Source organism: Mytilus trossulus, chromosome 14 (genome assembly GCF_036588685.1).
Source record: "Mytilus trossulus isolate FHL-02 chromosome 14, PNRI_Mtr1.1.1.hap1, whole genome shotgun sequence".
NCBI lineage: Eukaryota > Metazoa > Mollusca > Bivalvia > Mytilida > Mytilidae > Mytilus > Mytilus trossulus.
In genome coordinates, this window is record NC_086386.1 from 34573470 (window position 1) to 34590243 (window position 16774).

Genomic DNA, 16774 nt, shown 5'->3' on the forward strand with positions numbered 1-16774 from the left:
CTTACTGTTGTATGAGATTCTTGGACAGTTTGAGCTTGGTCCCCTCTACTTTAATGAGATCATCCTCGGGCAAGATCTGTTGTTCCTCCTCAATCTGCTCGTCTGTCATGGCTACCTGTACAGGTGGTAAATTTCCACTCTTACTGTATAAAGGACATTCCTTATTAGTCCTCATGTGGCCAACTTGGCCACAAGCTCCACATTTTAACTGAAAAAAAATTGTTTGGTCAATCATTAATTGTACATATACTCATTCATACACTTTATTCAGCAAACTAGTAGCATTTGTTCCATCTTAATACAGTTCAAAATTAAATTTTTACCCCACTTGCAATTGTCCCTTTGGACAAATGTAAAAAACAATTCCCTTGTCTGAAAAGTAAAGCCACTTATTAATTACTTACTTATCCTCTTCATCCCAAGTGGGACATAAGCCCACACAAATATCTATTGCCTAACAAATACCATATTAGAATTAAACACATACTCTATGTAAAGCTTCTCTATGACATCTTTCAAGTTTTACAACATATATATGTTTTGCATCCCTTTCTCCCTACTTCCATGACCTGTAGAATGTGACTACCATACACAATATTAACAATTGAAACTGCGAGCTACTGCTCACTGATGATACCCCTACCGCAAGTGGATAATATTAATAGTGTAAAAAAATGCAAGTGTTTGGTAAACAGGAAGTTGTCGAGTGATGAATCTGAAAACGCATCACACGGTATAGCTGACTAATATAAATCCTGAAACCAAATTTCAGAAATCCTTGTATTGTAGTTCCTGAGAAAAATGCTACGAAAATTTTCAACTTGGCTATCATGTGTAAAATCATACAAGTGTTCGGTAAACAGGAAGTTGTCAAGTGATCAATCTGAAAACGCATCACACAGTATAGCTGACTTAGATAAACCCTGAAACCAAATTAAAGAAATCCTTGTATTGTAGTTCCTGAGAAAAATGGGACGAAAAATATTCATGGGACGGACTGAATGACGGATGGACAGATGGAAGGACTGACGGATGGACAGACGGACGGACTGACGGACGGACAGATAGAGGTAAAACAGTATACCCCCCTTTTTTAAAGCGGGGATATAACAACTTAATGGTAACTAAATAGGTTATATGTTGTCACTGACACTCATAGACAGAGTTCATCAGATGATCAGTTTAGTTTCGGGAAAAATTCACTTGCCCAATCATAAAAGTTGCATTGCAGATTTTGGTTGATCCTATGTACCATTCACTTGGACAATCAGACAAGACAAACCCTTTACATTAACCATGAAATTCACTTTCTTTCATTTCTCGTTAGGAGGCACTAGATGTTTGCAAGTCTTTGAAACAGAAATTCTTTACCTTTGTATTCATAGGAGTCTCTATCTTCTTCTTCTTTTTAGCTGATGGTGGATTAAACTTATCTCTTTCTTCATTTCTCTTTATTCTCCTCAATCTTTCCTGTAATCTTCTCTTTTCTCTTCTCATTTCTTCCTTCAGCTGATCATCCATAGCAGCAACTTGTTTACTGAAATCAGTTATATTTTAAGATAAAGTGATTCCTAAAGTAAAGGTCTACATTAAGTCTTTGAAATTCACTTAAAATCTGAATGATATCATGTTGTTTATTCTTATTGACAAGCAAATGTTGCTTCATCAATTGTCATACATATTCTGTCATACTTTGTTACAAGAAAAAAAACTTTAAGAAATTTTTTCACTGGACAAACAAATATTTATTTCATTCATTCTACCTTACAATATCAATTTTTAGTATTTGTTTTGTTACATTGCAGTCCTATTGACATTTTACACATAACTGCTTTTATTCAGATTAATAAATACTTCTTTCAGAGATACTTTTAAAATAAAATAAGGACATTTTGTATGATCGCCAATGAGACAACTATCCCCTTAGAGTTCAAAAGAAGTACACATGTATGTTAGCAATCATAAGCAAAACAGCCTTCAAAGAGAAAACTCCTACTGTATACTCAGCCATGCAAGGTATTGACATGGAAAATGTAAAACAATTCAAATGATCTTGAGAGAACCAAAAGCCTAATTTATATCAAAACTATTTATGAAAAAAACAAATATGACAGATATGAACCAATGACAACTTAGACTGAATAACATTTAAAAATATTTCTTTTGGAGATTAAAAGTCATTTAACGTTTGGTATCTCATATTTCATTATATTATTCAGTCACATGATTGATTCCTTTGCTTAATGTGTAGTGGCTTAAAATTTAGGATGACAAAACCATTACAAAGATATATTTACTTACATAAAGTTAGGATCTTTTTTCTCTCTGATCTTACAGTATGTATCAATGATAACAGGCTTTGTGACCCATTCTGTCCTGATGAACACTTTACCATCATCTGTTTTAAATGTTCTTGTTATCTTCAATTTCTTACCACTCTTTTTAAAAAAAAAGAAATATTAGCAATTTGAATTAAAAAAATCAAATAAATAAATACATTTTTTAATTTGAAAAATGCAAAAATACAACATTTTTTCAACTTATTGCCTACATTGTAAAACAAAATCTTCACCAAATGTCTAACAGTGCCCAAAATATCCCCACACAATATCACCACCTATAAATGTTTAATGATATAAAAGTTTCTGGGTAGAAAACAGAATGTATTAGCCAGGTACAGACTATTGACAAATAGTATAATTATGAGACGAATGAAAATAAAGAAGCTAAAACCCATAGATACAATAACTTAAAAAAAGTTGACTTACAATCGATGGTGTTGAATCACTGTCATCTTTTCTTTTCTTCCCTTTGTCTTTAGGGTCATCCCCTCCACATAACATCTTGTGTAATTCTTTTCTTTCCTGTTCTTCTCTTTCATGACTTAACTGTAAAATAACAAGAATAAACCAGTTAAAGGTGAAGTGAATAGTTAGGGCATCATGTTGTTATAATGCAAAAAGTAAAACATTTTATATTGAAATCTGTATGCAAAGAAGGACTTACTAAATTGGGTCTAGCTCTAAACATAGTTTATGTATGATATACACAAATTACCCTTTCACATAAAAGTTATATTAAATCTAAAATAGTAAACTCTATAGCAAGAATCACAGTGACACCAAAATACATTTGTTTGCTAAGGAATGTTTGAGATTTTAAAGAATGAAAAATGGACAGAGTTATCATTTGGCGTTTCTTTTAAATCATAGTCTGAATTAAGAATAACCAACCAAAGTTAGAACTATACAGTAACAACTTGAAATATATAAGCAATATGAATGAAGTCTACCTGAGAACTTGTTTTCTTGTTTGAAAGCATACTCTCCAGATTTTTACCCATTTCTTCAAAATCTGATTCATCAGCAGAACTTGAATCTTCATCTGTTGAGAGAACCTCAGTGGAAGCCAGAACTCTGTAACATAGAACAATGCATCCATCAGTCTTCTTCGCAACAAACACATGTGAAATCGTAATATAAAAATAACAGCCTCTTAGTGATTCATTGTTTAATTTATAGCTTTTGTATTTCAAATAAGTCTGTGGATGCAATTTAATCCATAACATTGTAATTCACTGTTAATATTTATTAGATGTGTATGAGACTAAAATATAAGCAGCATCAACCTAAATAAATGAATATCAATACATCTGTCATCCTATCTTGGGTTGAACAGGTCTTTTTGCAAAATCTGTAACTGTTTGAAAATCTAGTTGTTATACGAACTATACAAAACAGACAAAAATTCATCTTTTATATCTGAATGTACCAAAATCAATCAATGTATATGTGTACTTGCATAAGGTCTATTTCTGACACAGCTCATATGATGGCTGTTTACCGAAAAAAAAATATTCAAGGAGGAGAAATAATGTGTAAATAAATCATTGGTATAATGTAACATTTGTGCCTTACTTGACATATATTAGCTGACACCCAATTCCTAAAGATTATGATACAAACCTGTTTTGTACATCAAATATCCTCTGACATTCCTCTTTATATCTCTCTTGATGTTCTGCTACGGAGAACCTGTTACCTCTGGCAAACTTTCCCATACCACCTGTTATTACAATAATCTTCTTTAGCATTCAATATATTTTGAGTACATGTATATTACATTTCTATCATATGATAAAAGTAGAAGTATTTTATGAACTTTATAAACATACTTCTTTGACAGTGAACATCTAGTTAGACACGAAAAATCTTTAAAATAATTTCATGAAGTCAACACGATCAGCATATAATGAACTTATTACACATCGGGAAAAAAATGTTTCTTAAAAAACATTGATGTATGTGCATGTGGTACATATAAGATTATAACAAATATCTTTGTACTTTTTGTGTGAAAATGAACACTTTCATAATAAAATTGAGAATGGAAATGGGGAATGTGTCAAAGAGAAAACAACCCAACCATAGAAAAAAACAACAGCAGATGGTCACCAACAGGTCTACAATGTAGCGGGAAATTCCTGCACAGGGGAGCGTCCTTCAGCTGGCCCCTGAACAAATATATACTAGTTCAGTGATAATGAACGCCATAGTAATTTCCAAATTGTACACAAGAAACTAAAATTAAAATAATACAAGACTAACAAAGGCCAGAGGCTCCTGACTTGGGACAGGCGCAAAAATGCGGCAGGGTTAAACATGTTTGTGAGATCTCAACCCTCCTATAAAACTACATGATTATGTAATGATTTTACCTTTTATATCCTGACCAGCCTTAGCTTGCTCTGTTGACATCGTTCTCACAACATCTATAACTTCCCATCGAGATAACTTCTTCATCTAAAATATAGATATACAGTTAACTCTCATTGTCTCAAACTAGGTTGAATTTTAATCTTCAGTATTTGTTTCAGTTGAACTATGGGTTTCCCAAAATATCTCTCAGTCAGACAAAGCTTAAGATAACAAGTCTACTGTATACTTGAGAAGTTTTGAATAATATGAATTTATACAAAACATTTTTCAAATTATGTATAAATGAAAAAAGGTTTTCAGACTGTGTTTAACTCATTGGTATAGTCAAGCTTCAGTAATTATCTGGAGAACAAGATGGAACCAAATCTTGTATAAAAGGCAAATGTATAAATAGTTCATCAATCATAAATAATGCTCTTGCAACTTGTAACAAAGAAATATGTATTTTGCCTCCTTCCAGGAACCCCCAAACCCACCAAAAAAACAAAACATCAACAATTCAATGGACTGCTTTGCTACTGAACATTTAATAATAATCAGTTATTAGATATTCCTTAAACTGTACTAGTCAAAAGACTTACAGAGGAACATAGCCTTCCTTATTTTCTTAAATACTTCTGATAGTTTTGCATAAACATGTACAATATATTAAAATTGTGAATTCGTTTGTTTAAATACCTCTGCTTCAGGCACACCAAACTTCCTCAGCAGTTGTTTAGCATCTTTGAGAGGTAGTTTTCTGAGATCGGCATCTGTTCCCGTCACAGTTTTTTTCACAGGGGTATTATCCTTTCCTTCATCTCTAGGCTGAGGCTTGTTGGGCACCTTAACATAAGAGAATCCCTCCCCACAACCTGTTGGGTCTGCTGGTCCAGACAGATCCAGGAGACATTTCCCCTTCATTGCACCTATATAAGCTCTAGTTGTATTCCATGGAGCTGTTTTGACCTAAAAAAAAATTATGTAGATTCAAATTATAATGGTTATTAAATCATAATTACATTGACTGTAAATTGTGACGGATTCATATTAGTCAAAACCATAAAGAATGCAAATGTCAACTTTTAGGAATATAAAACATTACAAACTTTAATTTTCCAACAGCTTTTGATGAGTAGGCTATTACAGATGAATATACTGTGTGGATCTTGCTCATTTGACCTTTAATTGCTTACATCCACATAGTTTGATCTTTGGTGGATAGTTGTCACATACCGATCATAAAGTCAAACCCCCAATATGGTACAATACAGGTTAGCATTCTACCATCAGACTATCAATAAAACACACTTCAGGTTATCATACTATCACTATGACCAAATGAACTAACCAGATAACATGAGATTGGTTTGTCTAAAATGTGAGTAAAGAATGAGTAACATACCTCATCATCAAGCTTCATCTGTGTATCTTCATCATCATTCTCATCCACAGCAAACAAGGATTTCTCTCCATAACCAGCATCCTGTTGTAACACAAATATATTTATAATTCAGGAAAACAGGCTAAATAAAATAAATTTAACTTTGCATTTTATAAATCTTACAAAATACCGATTTAGGGTTTTGCTTTCTTGTTTTGGCAGATAGAATTGTATTCTACACTGCACTTTGCAACCATACTGTTTTAATCTGTAGTTTCATTCTTATCAATTAAATGTCTAGATTGTGTGATAAAATATTTGAGATTATCTTTATCCTCCACTTTATTTTTGTTAGAGATCTTCAGGAATTTCTCTATTTCTTAAATAGAAAAGTTAACTGTTAACAGTGAAGGCGCAAAATATCATTTGTTAGACAGAATTTACATTTTTGAATCTGTCCTTTAATTTTTGTCATTCAATCTAATTAATGAATTTTAACATTCAAAACTAAGTGACTAACCTTTAACCTCTGTTCAGCAGACAACATACTATAATAAGCACAGCATTGTTCAGGAGATACCATTGCTCTCATTTCATCCTCTGTAGGTAAACGGAAATCTGGTTTCAACACCCACCAATTAGAGTCCATACCTTAAATGAGCAACAAAACAAAACATAGGATAAGAAAGTTAGGTAGCGTGATGTGAATTAACATGGGCATGAAATATGACAATAGATGGTCAAATGGTTAGGTGATGATGATATATGTAATCAACAATGTGAACAGCTTTTTAATTTTTTTTTAATAGGTTCTGATACAAAGTTTTGGCAACATGCATATTTGTTGCCTATATGCTCACGAAATATGTTTCTGGGAAAACGAATGCAAAAAATTAAAAAGTTTTTATAAACTATTCATTTATTTGAGTAACTGGAGTACCTGTATATAAATATAGTCTATCTGAAACATAAGAGCAAAATAATATCCTTTACTTGTACATTTTACTACTAAAAATCTAATCATGAAGGTGTCTATAAATAGCAGCCTCTATTCACCTAAATGACAATTTATAAATGAACTATAAAAGAATACATTATCTAGAACTTTAAATGCTATCAAGAAATCTTTCAAAATGAGCAAAACAATATATGCAAAGCTACCAGAATATGTCAACACAATCGATTACATATTTTTTTTTAGTAGTAAATACAAGTACATTGTATGTGTAATACAGTCATTGGCAATTGTTTTGTATCAGTAATTCTGAAGGTATCCATATAAGTCATGGTAACAAAGACTTTATCAAACTACAAAACCCCTAATCAGTATTATTTCATGTTTCATAAAAAATTTAAAAAAAAAAATACAATATCACACACCATATCAAACCTCAACCAATGTAATCCATCAAGCAGAGCTCTTATGGTTATATTGGTCTTACAGGTTGATAAAGATGTTATATGGACAAAATCTTGATATTCTTCATTTATCATGATGTCATCTTTGATATTAGATACCATGCCTAATTCTGAAGTGTGCACAATAATAACCCCAAGAAATATTTATTTATAGTCTGCATAATCTTTTCAACGATTCAAAAGCTTTCTATTTTGTTATTTTTCTTGACCAATATTTTTTAGTTGATTTCTTGATGTAATATTTTCTGTTATGTCATCAGAATATTGTATATAGGTTTAGGAAGAAAAACAAAGATATTGTATAAACACATTTATTGTCATGGTGACTGGTTTATATTTGCTCAGACCTGAAAACAGCACCTATCTTTCCATTGCTCAAAATGAACCAGGAGCTATTAAAGCACCAGTTAAGATTCATAATCTGTTTATATGTTTATGCTATAGATAAAAAAAATACCCATGCTTAAAAAGTTTATTAACATCATTACCATTATATGGTTTTTAATCAAATTTGCCATGCTTTTGCACAAAACTAAAAAAAGATTATCATTTTATGATATCTGCTCTCATAAAAATGTCTGGGGAAAAACCTAGCCCTTTTAGCATTGGTACTGGGGCTGGTATTTGGCAGTAAATCGTGGATAAAAAAAGCCTTGATAATAATAGCATCAAAAAAGATATATATACCAAGCCCTATTTACAGAACATTTTTTAAAGGAGTGTTAAGGGCTTATTTGACTATTAAAAAAATAAAATTTGTACAAACAAAATCAGAAATTTTGCAGTAGACACTTTGGTAGACATGTGTGTGCTAGGTCTAAATTGTAAAGTTTTTCATACTCTTTCGTGATCTCTTATTAAATGTAAAAGTTGTTGTTAGTCCTGGTTACCATTTTTTCAAGGTCATATACATAAGGAGTAAATAAATGCAGTAATATAATCAGGTCACTTTAGTTCAGAAACATTAAATGTGAAGTCATTGTGTAAATATTTGACAAAAAAGGTCATTTTACATCTACTCATTGCACAACAGCCTTACTCCAAAAGATATTTTGATCACATCAATAGCTTTGAATGAGATAAAGCAATACAAAATGTTGGGTAAGGCTGTTGCTAATATTCAAATAGAGATCTCAAAATGAGACAATTTAGGCAGTTTTGTCTTGATTTCATTAATTTCAATGCACAAATAAATCTTGTGGGATTATATTCTACCATAAGATATCCAACAGAGTAAAGTGTTGTCATAATCTAAATCACAATATCTCATAAATTTTCAATACTTAATCATTTCAGTAATTGAAGGGCCAAAAAAGCCCTCATCATACTTTCTCCTTTATCATGCATAACAAATGAAAAAAATAATAATTCTAAAATAGTTTAGAATTGAAAAAAGTTAAAATATGGTAACAAAAAAATACAAATAATGTAATTAATAAATTGAGAAACAAAAATTCTATATAAGTGTTCTACCTGCAGTTGCTAAACAAACAAATCAACAAAAATTTCATCTATTTGTAACACAATGCATAACTAATACTTAAATTAGGAATGAATTCATGTGGCTTTTTCTATTCTATAGGATAAACTATTTAGAATGACTTTAAATTCATAAAAAATATTTCAGTTTTCACTGATTTCTGACAAATACAAACATTTTTTTTCAGTTGATAATAAGTTTTAATTTCATTATTTTGAAATGAACTTAAATCTAACATAAAATGATTTTCCAATCGATGTTATTCAATTTTTCATTGTGTGCATTTTTGTCTTATGCAATTGCATTGAAGGTCGGATTATTAAATGACAAATCAACATTTTCACATAAGACTTTTTAGATCATATGGAAGGATGAATAGCTGTCTAGATCTGTACACCATAAAATAGTTTTTCAAAGGCATTAATATTCATACTTTGACACCATCCATTTTAGAAACAGGGTAATAAAAAGACAAAAATTAATGCTATTAAAAGACCGGTAGAATTTGAAACAGCTTGTGTATGTAGATAGAATGGTTTACTATAGAATGCTGACATTTGCACATTTGTACATTATCTAAGCCTGTTTAATCACCTGTTCTTTTAAAGTCTGCACATAACTTGAGACGTTTTCTAATACTACTTTCAGAATGTGACGGGAATGCCTTTTTGATATCATCCATCTTAATCCTTCTAGGATTATCTTTACTCTTCCAAAACAATCTATATATAAACACCTATAAATAGATACAGAACGTTAAATATGAAAATAATCTATATATAAACACCTTTATATAGACACAGAAAATCAAATATGAATTTCTTGTAGATAGTAGTGTATATTAAAATTCATTTTGGGCTATTCAAGAATTAAAATAATAGTGGATCAAAGTTACTATGCATAACAAAAGGGTTTGTCACCTTGATGCAAGACCATTATAAACTAACAAAAATCATCAATTAATAATTAGGTGAATACCAATAATCTTTTATGAACCCATCCATCCTTAACTTTACAAAGATATTAATGATATTAATGTTTTCTATTGTGAATAAATGATTCAATAAAAAATAAATAGCTAAGAATCTGATATTATATATTTCTCACTTGTAAGAAGTCTCTTATAAAGTTATTGGCTCGTTTTGAGTTAGGTCCAGGAACTTCTGTCATAGGACATTCTTGCCCAATAGCGTAAATTGTGTTCACTTCACGGATATTGTACCTAAAAATAAATGCATATGATAACTTTATAGTCTGTAATTTTGTGTCACTTTTGTATGTGAGTTTTGTCTACTGAAATATTTATATATGATGGTATTTGATATAAGGTATATGAGTTTTGTCATCTTAAGCACCATGCAGTTACTTTCTGAATGTCTTTTTATGTATTAAACCAATCTAAATTTGAACTTTCCCATTTGAATTTTATTTGTTATTTTCTCATGGCTGTAAACGCCATATCTAATTTTACTAAATGCAATGCACTGATAAATAGTCTCATATTTATAATACCAGTGGTGATAATGGATATATATGCTGTAGATGGCACTATTCTAGATAAACAAACCCCATTTTAAAATACTTGAACTGTAGTACTTACCCCTGTCTGTTCCTAATGATAAGAAAATCTGTCTGAGGGACATCATGTTCATATATTGGTGCTCTGTACATATTGTTTTCAAATGCCTGTAGACTTTGACCCGGTACCAGAGAACCAAGGAAGGGTGAAGTATGGGCATAGGCTAACTCTCCAAACTTAAATACTGGAGGATTGGAATCCTTGCCGGGTTTCTGCAAAAAAATAAAAAAATATCTGATCATATAAATGGTTTACAGCACTGTCTCAATCTTGAAATTTTGTCGTAATTTATTCTGCAAATGACTCATAAATTGTATGTTTCATTCAACTTACCTAATTAATATATCATTATTTGATTTCATTGCTGAGGCCAAAAATAAAAATTCAAAAACACAAATAGTAAACAAAAATTTCTCACTATTAATTACCATTTCAGTAACTACAATATTTTGACCAATACTTCAATGATTTTGACCACTGCTTGTTGATGTTGACCCCTACTTAATAATACACGTATCAAACCTTAATGTATTACAACAAATGCATGGTGCATTTTGATTTCTTTTGACTTTTATTATCTATATTGTATGGCTATTGTCAATGGGTTAAAAGAAGACAAAGGGTATTTACCAAAATGAAACCAAAACTGATTTCTAGATGTCATTAAGGTTTTTAACTTAATTTTCACCTTGAAACAATTTACTATAGTACTAAAATTAAACCAACCCTTTTATAATAGTTTTTAATCTTGGTTGCCATGCCAACTTGGTTGATGAGAGGAGGATGTTCCTCAGAATATTCTGCTAAAAATAGATCTCCATCCATTCCGGTGAGGTCTTGTGGAGTTCTCATGAAGAATATGTCTCCTCCACCAAAGGCTTGTCTCTCCTGGTCTCTCAACTAAGGTTTAATGAAAACATTGCAACTAATTTTTTGAAAACATTAATAATAAAGTTATTTTTGTGATGAACTATAAAGCATGTCAAAAAAGAACTTCTACTAAACATAAGAAATTACTAAGTATTTCAATTAAAAAAGTTTAAAATATTATATTCTTTCTTTCAAGTTCCTTTCTGTGTTTTATGTTTTATTTCTTCAGCAGGAATCTAAAAAAAAAAGTTTTTATGTAAATTTGAATCTAAGAAATTAAAACAATTTAGTGGCTTTGCTACTCACCCTTGCTTTGCGTTTGATTGTTTTAAGTAATGGTGTAACATAATGTGGACCTTTTGTTGCTACCGGACCATGGGAGTATTTCTTCAATGGATGACGATGAAACTGTCGTAACTTGATAGGTCCCATATGTGTGGGGAAGAATGGCTGACGAAGCTCAAGGCCAGGAGTGGAATGCTGAAAATACATTTAAATCCAACAAATACACATACAGGCAGACAAATATAAAGAAAGCATTATATTATATAAAATTTTCCCTCAACAATTTAACATTTATTTGTTTTTAATGCGACATTTATGTTAATCCATCTATCAATTAAATGTTCCCCACAAAAAATACACTGTGTGATATAATACTACATGTAAAATTAACAAGCAGGATCTTTTACTTAAAGGACTTTTTTTAAACAATTTTACACAGCAATGCTCTTTAAAAACCTTTATAAGCTCTTTAACAGCTGAGTGAACTGTTGTTCTTTTCTAGAATGATAACCAGAAAATCCAGGATAACTGTTTCAAAATTTAGCTGATCTTTCATTTACAAGCAAATGTATATATACCTGTATTAGACTAGATCCCATGGTTCCTTTCAATGCGGATTCTAACAGTTTAGGATTGTAATACTCATCGTTGGACAAATTAAATGGATCTTTGACGGGCATATTTGGAGTTGTCTGGTCCTGAAGAGTAAAATAATAAGGCATGCATTGTATATGAAATGGGAGAATATTGCTATGGACAAAAGTGCACAACATTCAATTTATTCCTTTTGTAAATTTTTACACCAATTAATGTCAAATTCAGTAAGTGACTGTGTGCATGCATTTTATCATTTAAAATTAATTTTCATTTTGAGCTGGAGATTACTAATGCATTTAGCAGCTCTATTTTACAATCTACGGTTGATTCAATTGTATTCTTGTCCTTATTGGTGTATCAAACACAAAACTACTCTCACAAAAAAATCAAAAGATGCAGATACCTGACACCAGGAAGTAATTCAAATTTAAAAAAGAATTTCACCCCAGTACACAGATGCCCCATCCACACTATCATGTTCAGTGGACCGTGAAAATGGGGTAAAATCTCTAATTTAGCAATAAAATTAGAAAGATCATTTAGAACATGTGTACTAAGTTTCAAGTTGATTTCATTCCAACTTCATCAAAAACTACCTCGACCAAAAACTTTAACCTGAAGCTGGACAGACGAACGGACGGATGAACAGACAGACGGACGAACAAATGGACACAAAGACCAGAAAACATAATGCCCATAAATGGGGCATAATAAAACTAATTACCTCATCATCTTCTTCATCATCTTTAATAAGTCCTGCCTTTCCTAGAAGTAACTTAGATTTCTTTATTTCCTAGAGAGAAAAAAAATAGCAAATATATATATATATTCTACAATTGTTTAATGTAGGCCATCTTATGTATTTATAAAAATATATTTTCACATAATGAAGTTGAACTACAAAATAAATAAAACCAGTTAAAGGTCAAGGCATAAGAAGGCATGTATTTTGCATAATATTTTCAAGATTTTTTTGTTTTTAGTATTTTTATAGATCTATGAATGTTATTATTGTGTTTATATAAGTGCAAGGTTCACAGAAGAATGTGTTTGTTTTGTTGAACTGTTGATTACTTGCTGAATATAATTCAAAATACTGAATTAGTTTTTAGTTTTTCATTGTTCCAAACGTCATCCCACACCTCCCTGTCTACAATACTACACAAAAACTTTTACCAACATAAAATACAAAATAGGGGCAAGTGTGAAATGACACCTATGAGAGTATAACACCATCTTAAATTTTGCCTTTTTTTTATTATTTTGTCAAAAACTTTTGCAATATTACTCATCATGATTTCAGAATAACAAAATACCTATGATAATTATAGATTATTGTTGATTATCTCAACTAGATTGATTTTCTCCCTTGAGCTGGTACAGCGAAAGTGAGAAAAGCAATTCAGTTGAGATGACCAATGATAATCTGTTTATCGCTATTTTACCTATGACGATGTTGTCTATTTCAATGTCAATTTCGTTAGTAACGCCACATGGACTCCTTAGTTTCTAGCGATAATTTTTCCATCTCAAGCCAGAAGCATGATATGAAAATTATCACAAAAAAGATCAAAGGAAAATGCACAAAATAGCAATAATACATATTCTCTGAAATTTCAATTTTCAAGATGAATATGATAATATGGAAAATTTCTTTGGGGACTATCATAAATCAGTCAAAACTGGTATTTTTATCCCTGGTCAAGATATATATACCTTTTCTTTCTTCAAAGGCTCTTCTTTAGCATTAGGGTCTCTATCCTCAGGTATTTCCAATATAATATTGTCATCATTAGGGTCCAGTGTTAGAATCTTAGGCTTAGGAATCTTATCCATGTTCTGAAAATATAATATAAGTTGTTATTTAGTACCTTTTTTAAACTGACCAACTAAGAAACTAATTGACATTTTTCAGTTTACTTCACTGATGTCTGTTTGTTCTATACATGAATTATCAGAGTTTCTTAAACTGTTTTTCAATACAACAGTATTTACAACTAAAATTTTACATAAGTTCAACATTTGACCATTTTTACAAGTTTTACTATTCATATATTTAACAGTGGTTTCTGGTAGCATATTCCTCGCCTTATCAATCAATCAATTCAATGATCATTCATGCATATCTTAGATTGTAGATAACCAATCTTTTTCCTCTTGACCTATCAAAAGGTCAAGACACAAGCATCAAGATATAGCTGTTATTTATTTATTCTGTTATAGATTCTTCCAAGTGCTGTAAGAGTGTGATATGATATTTATCCATAAGAGTCATTTTAATTTTCAAATTTAAAACAAGAGGCTTGCCGAGCACTTTAAATATTTAAAATTTAACTGTGGAGTGTTGATAAATATTGTATTGCACAAAATTTGGTGGTAGAATCTGTTTCTCTCAGATTTTTAAACGATGTGTAGACAAATTCAATCCTTCCCTTACGAATGATCTGCAAAAATGCGGCATCATCATGGTCTCCATTTTCATGAAGTCACAATAGGAAAATCAAAGGAAAGCAAGAAAATTTGACATCATAATCTAAATTTGACCAATGAAAAACTGAGAACAAATGAACCACATGTTGATTAAATTAAAATAATCAACAGGTCAGCAAAAGGATAAATTGCATAGGAATTTGAGAAAGTAATTTAGCTAAGAAGATGCCATTCTAAAATGGTTGATACCAAAACAGTTTTCTGTAAAATATTTTAATCACAGACCTATTATTCATGTTGGTTTTTTTATATAAAAGCATGCAATATATTATTGTCGTGTATATTACCTGAGCATCCCATATGATATCATCTTCCCATCTGCCATATATAAGTTCATAGTTCTCTATTGGAAATATAGAAAACCATTCTTGATTTTTATCATCTGATTCTGAAATGAATACTTTAAATCATATTGGATGTAAAGATACATGTAATGCACAATATTTTCATAATACAGAGAAACACTTACACATGTTGGTTGTTCCTTAAAGTAGAAAGATTCGTAATGTGTACCATAATGTACATGAAAAATTAGTTGACCACAAAACTATGTTTCATGTGAGGAAACTGTCACTGCTATTTGGTTGCTATTATTCAATACAGTGGAAATACCTGGTTCAAATTGTTTAAATATACAGAACAATATTATATCAATTTTGGAGGATACGCTTAGGGTCAACAGGTCTAAAATTTGACAGAAATATACATAATCATATTATATAATTGAATTAACATGTGGTTCATAAGTGTTTCTTGCTTTTTAAAAAGATAAGACTGTTGGTTTTCCCCTTTGACTGGTTTTACACTAGTCATTTTTGGGACCCTTTATAGCTTACTTTGAGCCAAGGCTCTGTGTTAAAGACAGTACTTTGACCTATAATGTTTTTTGCTTTTATTGGCACTCATACAACATCTTCTTATACAGTCAGAGCTCGGACATAAACAAGTCGATTTTTGTTTTTGACTTAAATAAGTCTAAACATGTATTTATTATAAAAATGTAGTTTCAATTTTAGACTTATCTAAGTCAGAAAATGACAGACTTGTTTAGGTCTATTTATGTTGGTGAAAAAACTTAATGTTACTTTGTGGCCAAACTACACCACCTATGACAGCAAAAACCTGTATGAGAGTTCACAAGGACTTGAGCTATCTATATTTAATTATCTAATTGAACATCCTTACTAAACACAGATGTTTTACCTCATTAAGTGTGATTCCAGGTGGTTGCATTGTAAGTTTAATTAACATTATCTCCGATTTTTTAGACTCTCATTCATATTTTTCTTTAGAAGATAAAGCATTGGCTTTCAATGTTGTCATTATTTGATTTAGATGCATGACCTCCTTATAAATATGTGTGGGTCTTGAAGTTAACCAATTTGGATCACTCATCGACTTGTAGGAGTCGATATTTGCAACTTTTTGATTCTGGTCAATTATTTCTTGTTTAACAATATTGGACTTATTCAAGTCACATTTTGTCATACATTAAAGGGAGACAAATCCTAAAACTTACAAATTTAGACCTCTATGAGTTAAATGCAGATTCAGACTTATTTATGTCTGAGCTCTGACTGTTATATCTATATACCTTTCTGTCCATGGTGAAACATGGGAGATATCCCTGGAATGGTCTTAGAATAACCAGGTAACTGTGGAAACTTAGGAACCATGCCTGTATATCCTTCTCCTGGTTTACCTATAATATATTATATCTTAAAAATACAAAGTACAAAACACTGTATCTAGTGTGAAACTGGTGCTGTCAGTGTAATAGTCTTATTTCATCTGCTTAAATATCAAATCTATTATCTATTTATCAGAAATTACATCTCTGATAATATTTCTAAATTGTGAAGAATGTGCAAGTTTCTTGGAAATTCTGTAATCAGCTGTCCAGGTTCAACTCATTAAAATTAAAAAAAATGTATACAATGTAAAACTTTTGCTTCACACTTTTGGCTTAAAAA

At 30.9% G+C, this 16774-nt stretch overlaps 1 protein-coding gene across 2 annotated transcripts in view; it reads right to left on the reverse strand.

Annotated features, from left to right (window-relative positions):
• LOC134696653 (transcription initiation factor TFIID subunit 1-like) overlaps positions 1-16774 on the reverse strand; it is a 38507-nt gene that overhangs the window by 10004 nt on the left and 11729 nt on the right. For both annotated transcript variants that reach the window (XM_063558564.1, XM_063558563.1), the window contains exons 10-29: positions 16396-16503; positions 15089-15189; positions 14028-14150; positions 13036-13104; positions 12293-12412; positions 11736-11909; positions 11286-11459; positions 10581-10771; positions 10088-10202; positions 9575-9716; positions 6602-6732; positions 6103-6183; positions 5397-5666; positions 4718-4802; positions 3966-4065; positions 3293-3416; positions 2769-2888; positions 2302-2438; positions 1372-1537; positions 6-208 (exon numbers count right to left, since the gene is read on the reverse strand). In XM_063558564.1, the coding sequence (XP_063414634.1) occupies positions 6-208; positions 1372-1537; positions 2302-2438; positions 2769-2888; positions 3293-3416; positions 3966-4065; positions 4718-4802; positions 5397-5666; positions 6103-6183; positions 6602-6732; positions 9575-9716; positions 10088-10202; positions 10581-10771; positions 11286-11459; positions 11736-11909; positions 12293-12412; positions 13036-13104; positions 14028-14150; positions 15089-15189; positions 16396-16503 (2734 nt within the window). The remainder of the gene's footprint in view (positions 1-5; positions 209-1371; positions 1538-2301; positions 2439-2768; positions 2889-3292; positions 3417-3965; positions 4066-4717; positions 4803-5396; positions 5667-6102; positions 6184-6601; positions 6733-9574; positions 9717-10087; positions 10203-10580; positions 10772-11285; positions 11460-11735; positions 11910-12292; positions 12413-13035; positions 13105-14027; positions 14151-15088; positions 15190-16395; positions 16504-16774) is intronic.